This window comes from Sphaeramia orbicularis, unplaced genomic scaffold (genome assembly GCF_902148855.1).
Source record: "Sphaeramia orbicularis unplaced genomic scaffold, fSphaOr1.1, whole genome shotgun sequence".
Taxonomy (NCBI): Eukaryota; Metazoa; Chordata; class Actinopteri; order Kurtiformes; family Apogonidae; genus Sphaeramia; species Sphaeramia orbicularis.
The window spans coordinates 1,120-10,594 of NW_021941665.1; the positions used below are offsets into that span (position 1 = coordinate 1,120).

The 9,475-nt window shown below is 46.4% G+C and overlaps 1 protein-coding gene across 1 annotated transcript; it reads right to left on the reverse strand.

Annotated features, from left to right (window-relative positions):
- Positions 1-3,522: 3,522 nt before the first annotated feature.
- Positions 3,523-5,899, reverse strand: LOC115416754 (piggyBac transposable element-derived protein 4-like; the record flags this gene model as incomplete). Its single annotated transcript, XM_030130610.1, has 4 exons — positions 5,860-5,899; positions 4,799-5,431; positions 3,814-4,618; positions 3,523-3,669 (listed from the first exon to the last, which is right to left on the reverse strand). Coding segments are annotated over exons 1-4 (1,625 nt in total), but the record flags the coding sequence as incomplete, so codon positions are not given.
- Between the last annotated feature and the right edge of the window lie 3,576 nt (positions 5,900-9,475).

Here is a 9,475-nt window from a genome sequence, read left to right on the forward strand (position 1 = left end):
TACCTCACATGTGAGTATTTGTTGCCTTTGGGATTGTTTAGAAGTATTTTTAAGGAAAAAAAATTTTGGACCAAAATCTCTTTTTTTTTTCATTCCGCGTCCTTACGATTTTTTGTACTGGTGGTTGAAAATGACCCTCTTCAAAAGGGTTTAAAAATTTCTGAAATACCTCACATGTGAGTATTTGATGCCATTGGGATTGTTTAGAAGTGTTTTTAAGCAAAAAAAATTTTGGACCAAAATCTCATTTTTTTTCATACCACGTCCTTACGATTTTTTTTTACCGGTGGTCGAAAATGACCCTCTTCAAAAGGGTTTCAAAATGTCTGAAATACCTCACATGTGAGTATTTGATGCCATTGGGATTGTTTAGAAGTGTTTTTAAGCAAAAAAAATTTTGGACCAAAATCAAATTTTTTTTCATACCACGTCCTTACGATTTTTTTCACCGGTGGTCGAAAATGACCCTCTTCAAAAGGGTTTCAAAATGTCTTAAATACCTCACATGTGAGTATTTGATGCCATTGGGATTGTTTAGAAGTGTTTTTAAGCAAAAAAAATTTTGGACCAAAATCAAATTTTTTTTCATACCACGTCCTTACGATTTTTTTCACCGGTGGTCGAAAATGACCCTCTTCAAAAGGGTTTCAAAATGTCTGAAATACCTCACATGTGACTATTTGATGGTATTGGGATTGTTTAGAAGAAGTTTTAAGCAAAAAAAATTTGGACCAAAATCTCATTTTTTTTCATACTGCGTCCTTTTGATTTTTTGTACCGGTGGTCGAAAATGACCCCCTTCAAAAGGGTTTCAAAATGTCTGAAATACCTCACATGTGAGTGTTCGTTGCCTTTGGGATTATTTAGAATATTTTATAACCTTTGTGTTGCCCTTAATACTCAGGGCACATGCAGTTTCCTAGGTCTAACAGACCCCCATTCCAAGGTCCTGTTTGACTTATTACTCTGACTGGGCAGTAGAGCACAGCGCCGTCCCCCCTCTCCTCCCCCTCCCCTCCACACACACACACACACACACACACACACACACATACACACACACACACACACACACACACAAAGACACACACACACACAAAGACACACACACGCATACACACATGCACTAAGACACACACACGCATACACACACACACACACACACACACATACACACACACACACACACACATAGGCCTCCCGGGTACTGGGCATTGGAGCTTCTTATGCTGGTCAGAGTTTCCCATGCTGATTGGAGCTTCTTAGGCTGATCGGAGCTTCCTATGCTCGTCGGAGTTTCCAGTGCTGGTCGGAGTTTCCCATGCTGGTCAGAGTTTCCTATGCTGATCGGAGTTTCCCATGCTGATCGGAGTTTCCCATGCTGGTCGGAGTTTCCCGTGCTGATCGGAGCTTCTTAGGCTGACCGGAGCTTCTTAGGCTGATCGGAGCTTCCTATGCTCGTCGGAGTTTCCAGTGCTGGTCAGAGTTTCCTATGCTGATCGGAGTTTCCCATGCTGATCGGAGTTTCCCATGCTGGTCAGAGTTTCCCATGCTGGTCGGAGCTTCTTAGGCTGATCGGAGGTTCCTATGCTCAGTCGGAGTTTCCAGTGCTGGTCGGAGTTTCCCGTGCTGATTGGAGCTTCTTAGGCTGATCGGAGCTTCCTATGCTCGTCGGAGTTTCCAGTGCTGGTCGGAGTTTCCCATGCTGGTCAGAGTTTCCTATGCTGATCGGAGTTTCCCATGCTGATCGGAGTTTCCCATGCTGGTCGGAGTTTCCCGTGCTGATCGGAGCTTCTTAGGCTGATCGGAGCTTCCTATGCTCGTCGGAGTTTCCAGTGCTGGTCGGAGTTTCCCATGCTGGTCGGAGTTTCCCATGCTGGTCAGAGTTTCCTAGGCTGGTCGGAGTTTCCTATGCTGATCGGAGCTTCTTAGGCTGATCGGAGCTTCCTATGCTCGGTCGGAGCAAACCCTGTTCCCTTTACATCAGACAGCAATGAACAGCAGCCTCACAGGCAGAGGGGCCTTGGGGAGGACCGGGAGCAGGCCAAGAAGCCCAAGTTTTCCCACAAGAAGAACAGAGACAAATTCCTCCCCCCACCCCCCATTGCACTTTTGTACGTTTCAATAAAAATAAAACGTTTGATATATATTATTTGTATGTGTGTCCTCAGACATAAAGGGTTGAAACTGGTTGAAAACTGGACGAAAACACACTGGGTAAAATAAAAGGCACAAACTCAACATAAACCGGGTAAAAATATATTTAAAAAAATAAAATAAAATAAAGACTGTGAGATTCAGAATCAAGGTATATTGCTTTGTTCTTTTTTTTTTTTTCCTCCTTGTAAGTTTCAATAAAAAGTCATAATATTCGTACGTGTATTCCTCAAGACATAAGGGGTTGGAAATTAAACTGGTTGAAACCTGGATGGAAACAGATTGGGTAAAAAAAAATACATAAATAAAATGAGGCACAAACTCAGCATAAACCGGGTAAGAATCAACATGAACCGGGTAAAAATATATAATATAAAATAAAAGAAAGACTGTGAGATTCAGAAAGGTATACTTATTGCTTTCTTTTTTTTTTCCTCGTTGTAGGCTTCAATAAAAAGTCATAATACGTACGTGTATTCCTCAAGACATAAGGGGTTGGAAATTAAACTGGTTGAAACCTGGATGGAAACAGACTGGGTAAAAAAAAAATAAATAAGGCACAAACTCAACATAAACCTGGGCAAAGACTGTGAGACTCAGAACTCCACATTGGTATCCACTTTTTACTGCTTTCTTTTTTTTTTTTTTCTCCTCATGTTGCACTATGCTTCAATACGTTTGATAAGATGTGTGTGTCGTCAGGGTTGAAACTGGTTGAAAACTGGATGAAAACAGACTGGGTAAAATAATTTGAGGCAACATAAACCTGGTAAAAAATAAAAATGACTGTGAGACTCAGAAATAAAAGTCAACGTTGGTATCCACTTTATTTCTTTATTGCTTTCTTTCTTTTTTTTTCTCCTCATGTTGCACTATGCTTAAATACGTGATGTGTCCTCAGGGTGGAAACCGGTTGAAAAAACAGACTGGGTAAAATAACATTTGAGGCAACATAAACCGGGTAAATGACTGTGAGACTCAGAAATAAAACTCAACATTGGTATCCACTTTATTATTATTTCTTTATTGCTTTATTTCTTTTTTTTTTTCTCCTCATGTTGCACTATGCTTCAATACGTTTGATAAGATGTGTGTGTCCTCAGGGTTGAAACTGGTTGAAAACTGGATGAAAACAGACTGGGTAAATAACATTTGAGGCAACATAAACCTGGTAAAAAAAAATGACTGTGAGACTCAGAAATAAAACTCAACATTGGTATCCACTTTATTATTTCTTTATTGCTTTCTTTCTTTTTTTTTTCTTTCTCCTCCTCACGTTGCACTTTTGAACGCTTCAATGAAAAATATCCTCACAGCGTCCCTCCCGTTGTCCCAACACCACGGCGGGGTCATCATCATACAGACCCGCGCTCCAGGGCCGAGTACAACTCGTCGCACGCCGGGCAGTACAGGAGAGCGCAACCTCCACATATGTATCTCTGGCAGCGACGGCAGACTTTGCGTGTCTTGCAGTCCTTCTTGGAGGGGCAGACCTGACACCTCTTCCTCTTGCTGTCGGGGATCGCGGATTTCACTACGGGATCCGTCACAGGACAGGAAGAAGAAGAAGAAGAAGAAAAAGAAGCAGAAACAACCCGTCCTCCTCCTCCTCCTCCTCTTTCTCTTTCAGCGTCCCCAGCCTCCGCCGCCGCCCACCTGACTGCCTTCACGACCGACACGGCCGATTCGGAGCTCGGCAGGCGAGGCCTCCGCTCGATGAGCGGAGCCACGAGCGCCTTCCCCAGCTGCTCGAGAAACACCCTCCTCTTGTTGCGCCTGCCGGCCAACCAGCCGGGGTTGAGCTCTCTCCATATCACGAAGGCGTTGTAACCAGACATGTCGACGATGTTGTGGAAGACTACGAGGGGCCATCGCTTAGTCATCCTTCTGCAGCTGTAGGAGCCCATGACTTTGTCCAGGGTGTCCACGCCGCCTTTATTGGCGTTGTAGTCCAAGACGATAGCGGGCTTCCCGTCCGAGCGGACCTCGGGGGCCCGCGCGTGGAGCGTGCTGAGCAACAGCACGTTCTTGTTTTTCTTGGGCACGTAGGACACCAGCGCGGTGTCGGGCGTGAAAGCGAACTTGGAGGAGAGGACCCGTCTCCCCCGGAGCTCGAGCAGGGCGCGCGGGAGCTCGGGCTTGTTCTTTCTGATCGTGCCGAGCAGGGTGTTGTTCCTCTCGTGGAGGAGCCTCCCCGCGAGCTCGTAGGACGTGAAGAAATTGTCGCAGGTGACGTTACGACCGGTGAGACCCTCGGTCACGTCCAGCACCACGCGCGTCGCTTGATTCTTCTCCGAGCCCTTCGCCGCTCCGGTACCCCGTTCCCATCCTCCGGCGGCGGGCTTCCCGGTGTAAACCTGCATTTTCCAAACGTAGCTAGACCTGGCGTCGCAGGCCACCCACGACTTGATCCCGTATTTGGCGGGCTTGCTCAGCATATACTGTCTAAAGGGACATCGGCCTTGGGTGTCGGACAGAAAGAGAGAGAGAAAGAAAGAAAGAAAGAAAGAAAGAAAGAAAGAAATAAAGAAAGAAAGAAAGAAAAACCAAATTACTTTATTTTATTCAAACAATGATTTTTTAAAAAAATTAACTTTTTTTTTTTTTTTATGTTCATCATCTTAAATCGTCAGCATCTCACCTCTGAATGGAACCAGTTGCTCGTCCACCGTGACGTCAGGGCCCGGGTTGTAGAGGGCCGGTAGCCGCTCGACCCACGCGTCCCAGAGCTTTCTGACGGCCGCCAGTTTGTCCGAGGCGCGCCTCTCCGCTCTGGTCTCGCGGTCGTCGAACCGCAGCAGCGTCGAGTAAAGGTGAAAGACTTTGAGCGACATGGTGGCTCGGAAAATCGCACGCCCGCTCTCCGCGTCCCACAGGCTGGCGGTGGCCTCGCCTCGGGACCTGTACACGCCGGCGAGGATGAGCAGGCCCACGTAAGCATGCAGGTCGATCTCATCCATACGCCTCCATCCGTCTCTTCCGTGTTTCCTGAGACCCTCGCGATTCGTCTCCTCCAGGATGATTTTGTCTATCTCCGGCGTGAGGAAGAGGTAGAACGTCGAGATGACGTCTCGGGCCTCGGAAACCGCCAGGGCCGTGGGTCCCGGAGTCCAGGGTCGCTGCTCCCGCTGCTCTTGTTGTTGTTGTTGTTGTTGTTGTTGTTGTTGTCGTCGTTGCGACGGGGTTGTTTCGTACGGCGTAGAGGACCAAGTTATTTTCCCGTTTCTCGACGGGAACGTCTCTCGTGCAACGTGAAGGATTTCTCCTTCTCCTCCTACAGCTTCTCCTTCTCCTCGTCCTCCTTCTACTATGTCTTCTTCTTCTTCTTCTTCTTGAGATTCTTCTTGAGATTCTTCTTGAGATTCTTCTTCATCTTCTTCTTCTTCTTCTTCTTCTTCTTCAGAGTCGGAGCAAGGTCGGTGATTCTCTCCCTCCTCGTCCTCCTCGTCCTCCTCATCCTCCTCCTCCTCCTCCCCCTCGGACACAGGTCCCTCGCGTCGGGGCTCTCCGAGGAACCCTTTGGCAGAAAGGTGGGTTTCGAAGGAGAGATCGTCTGCGGACGCCGGCCGTTTCGCGTTCTCCTGTTCCGAGTGCCCTTCTCGTACATCTGGACCCTCGGCCTCCCGGTCGCTCTCCTCCGGATGCCATAGCGGCTGCCTTAGCAGCTGCCGTCGCAGTTGCCTCGTCCTTCTCTCCTCTCACTGTCGCTCCCTCCGTCGTGTCTCACTCTCCTCATCCTCATCGTCCTCCTCCTCCTCGTCCTCCTCGTCGTCATCCTCCTCCTCCTCATCCTCCTCCTCTTCTCGCTTCTTACTTACCCGTTTTGTCTTTTCCTCCCGTTTGTCGTCGTTCCGACGACGTCCCCCGCGCCGGGTCTCTCCCAGGACCCTTTTGGCGGAGAGACGCGTCCCGGAGGAGAGATCGTCCTTACGTTCCGGCCCCCCGTCTCTTTCCTCTCGCTCCCTATCGCTTTTCTCCAGCTGCCGTCACAGTAGCCTCGTCCTTCTCTCGTTTCGCCTTCGCTCCCTCCGTCGTGTCTCGCTCTCCTCCTGCTCATCGTCCTCGTCCTCATCTCGCCTCACCCGCGGGTGTTTGCCTCGCGCCCGCTTTGTCTTTTCCTCCTGTTCGTCGCGGCCCCTACGACGTCCGTGGCGCCGGGTCTGTCCTAAGACCATTTTTGCGGAGAGACGCGTACCGGAGGAGAGATCGTCCTCCCGCTCCGGGCCTCCGTCTCTTTCCTCTCGCTCCCTATCGCTTTTCTCCAGCTGCCGTTGCAGTTGCCTCGTCCTTCTCTCCTCTCGCTGTCGCTCCCTCCGTTGTGTCTCGCTCTCCTCCTCCTCCTCCTCCTCCTCCTCATCGTCCTCGTCCTCGTCCTCATCCTCGTCCTCGTCCTCATCTCGCCTCACCCGCGGGTCTTTGCCTCGCATCCGCTTCGGCCTTTCCTCCTGTTCGTCCTCGCTCCTACGACGTCTGTGGCACCGGGTCTGTCCTAGGACCCTTTTGGCGGAGAGACGCGTGTCGGCGGAGAGATGGTGCGCGGGCCTCGATCGTCCCGCGTTCTCACGTCGCGAGTCCCTGTCTCGCCCCTGTCGCTGCCGTCGCAGTTGCCTCGTCCTCCTTTCCTCTCTCTGTCGCTCTCTCCGACGGTCCCCCTCGTGCTCATCGTCCTCGCACGGTGAGCTGGAAAGAAACTCTCGTAGGAACCTTTGAGCGGTGAAATGTCGAGCTGTCATGGCTGCAGGCCGTGGGCTTTTTTTTTATTTATTTTTTTTATTTTGCCGTGCTACTGTGGAGTAAAGGTGGCGGTGGAAGGAGTAGCGGAGGAAGGAAAGTAATTTTAGTACGTTCCTTTCCGCTCATCGGACTCACCTATCCGTGCGTTCTCCTCCTGAGCCTGAGACGAGGTGAAACGGGTGAAACGAGGTGGGTCGGGGAGACCCGGTGTCAATGAGGAGGAGGAGGCTTCCTTTCCCAGAGTCATTTCTCGTATCCATTGTCTTTCTCCTCCGGGCGCATGCAGCATCTTCCATACTCTACCTGTGTGCGTTTACCCCGCTCCTCCCGCTTTGAGGAAGACGGACTGCGACGAGGAGGACGAGGCGAAGCGAAGCGGGTCGGTGAGACCCGAGGCTTATGAGAACGGGAGCCCGCGCTTTTGTTTTTCCTTCCTTCTTTCCCTCTTCCTCCTCGTCCTCCCGGCACCCGCGTCTTCATACTCACTTCTGTGTGTTTATCCCGCTCCTCCCGTTTTGAGTGTCCGTCCGTATCCTGCTCTGCCTTTTGCGGGGAAAGTCGGACTGAGACGAGGAGAACGAGGAGAAGCGATGTGGGTCGGGGAGACCCTGAGCTTATGAGAGGATGGGAGGCTGTCGTATTGTCAGTTTTTTTTGACAAAAAAAAACTGACTGGGGGGGGGGGGGGGGGGGGGGGAACGCGAGGGTTATGAAAAAAGGCACGTTTGCGGTCCACTGGGTCACCTTGACCTGGAGGACAACACAAGGGTTAAAAACACTTCTAAATGATCCCAAAATCATCAAATAGTCACATGTGAGTTATTTTAGACATTTTTAAACCCTTTTTAAGATGGTTATTTTCGACCACCGGTAAAAAAAATCGTATGGACACAGTTTGAAAAAAAAAATTCAATTTTGGTTCCAATTTTTTTTTTTGCTTAAAAACACTTCTAAATAATCCCAAAGGCATCAAATAGTCACATGTGAGGTATTTCAGATATTTTGAAACCCTTTTGAAGAGGTTCATTTTCGACCACCGGTATAAAAACTCGTAAGGACGTGGTATGAAAAAAAATTAGATTTTGGTACAAAATTTTTTTTGCTTAAAAACACTTCTAAATAAACCTAAGGCATAAAATAATCACATGTGAGGCATTTCAGACATTTTGAAACCCTTTTGAAGAGGGTCATTTTCGACCACCGGTATAAAAACTCGTAAGGACGTGGTATGAAAAAAAATTAGATTTTGGTACAAAATTTTTTTTGCTTAAAAACACTTCTAAATAAACCTAAGGCATAAAATAATCACATGTGAGGCATTTCAGACATTTTGAAACCCTTTTGAAGAGGGTCATTTTTGACCATCGGTACAAAAAATCATAAGGACATGGTATGAAAAAAAAATGAGATTTTTTACCAAAATTTTTTTTGGTTAAAAACAATTCTAAATAATCCCAAAGGTATCAAATAGTCACATGTGAGGTATTTCAGACATTTTGAAACCCGTTTGAAGAGGTCATTTTCGACTACAGGTAAAAAAAAAAATCGTAAGGACACGGTATGAAAAAAATGAGATTTTGGTACATTTTTTTTTTTTTACTGAAAAACACTTCTAAATAATCCCAGAGGCATCAAATAGTCACATGTGAGGTATTTCAAACATTTTGAAACACTTTTGAAGAGGGTCATTTTCGATCACCGGTACAAAAAATCATAAGGACGCAGTATGTAAAAAAAATAAGATTTTGGTCAAAAATTTTTTTTACTTAAAAACACTTCTAAATAATCCCAAAGGCATCAAATAGTCACATGTGAGGTATTTCAAACATTTTGAAACCCTTTTGAAGATGGTCATTTTCGATCACCGGTAAAAAAAAATCGTAAGGACGCGGAATGAAAAAACAGTGAGATTTTGGTCCAAATTTTTTTTTTGCTTAAAAACACTTCTAAATACTCCCAAAGGCATAAAATAGTCACATGTAAGGTATTTCAGACATTTTGAAAACCTTTTAAAGAGGTTCATTTTCGACCACCGGTATAAAAAAAATCGTAAGGACGTGGTATGAAAAAAAAAATGAGATTTTGGTCCCTATTTTTTTTTTGCTTAAAAACACTTCTAAATAATCCCAAAGTCATCAAATAGTCACATGTGAGGTCTTTCAGACATTTTGAAACCCTTTTGAAGAGGGTCATTTTCGATCACCGGTAAAAAAAATCGTAAGGACGAGGTATGAAAAAAAATGAGATTTTGGTCCAATTATTTTTTTCTTAAAAACACTTCTAAATAATCCCAAAGGCATTAAATAGTAACATGTGAGGTATTTCAGACATTTTGAAACCCTTTTAAGAGGGTCATTTTTGATCACCAGTACAAAAAATCGTAAGGACGCGGATTGAAAGAAAATGAGATTTTGGTCCAAACTTTTTTTCTTAAAAACACTTCTAAATAATCCCAAAGGCATAAAATAGTCACGTGAGGTATTTCAGACATTTTGAAACCCTTTTGAAGAGGGTCATTTTCGACCACCGGTACAAAAAATCGTAAGGACGCGGTATGAAAAAAAATGAGATTTTGGTCCAAATAT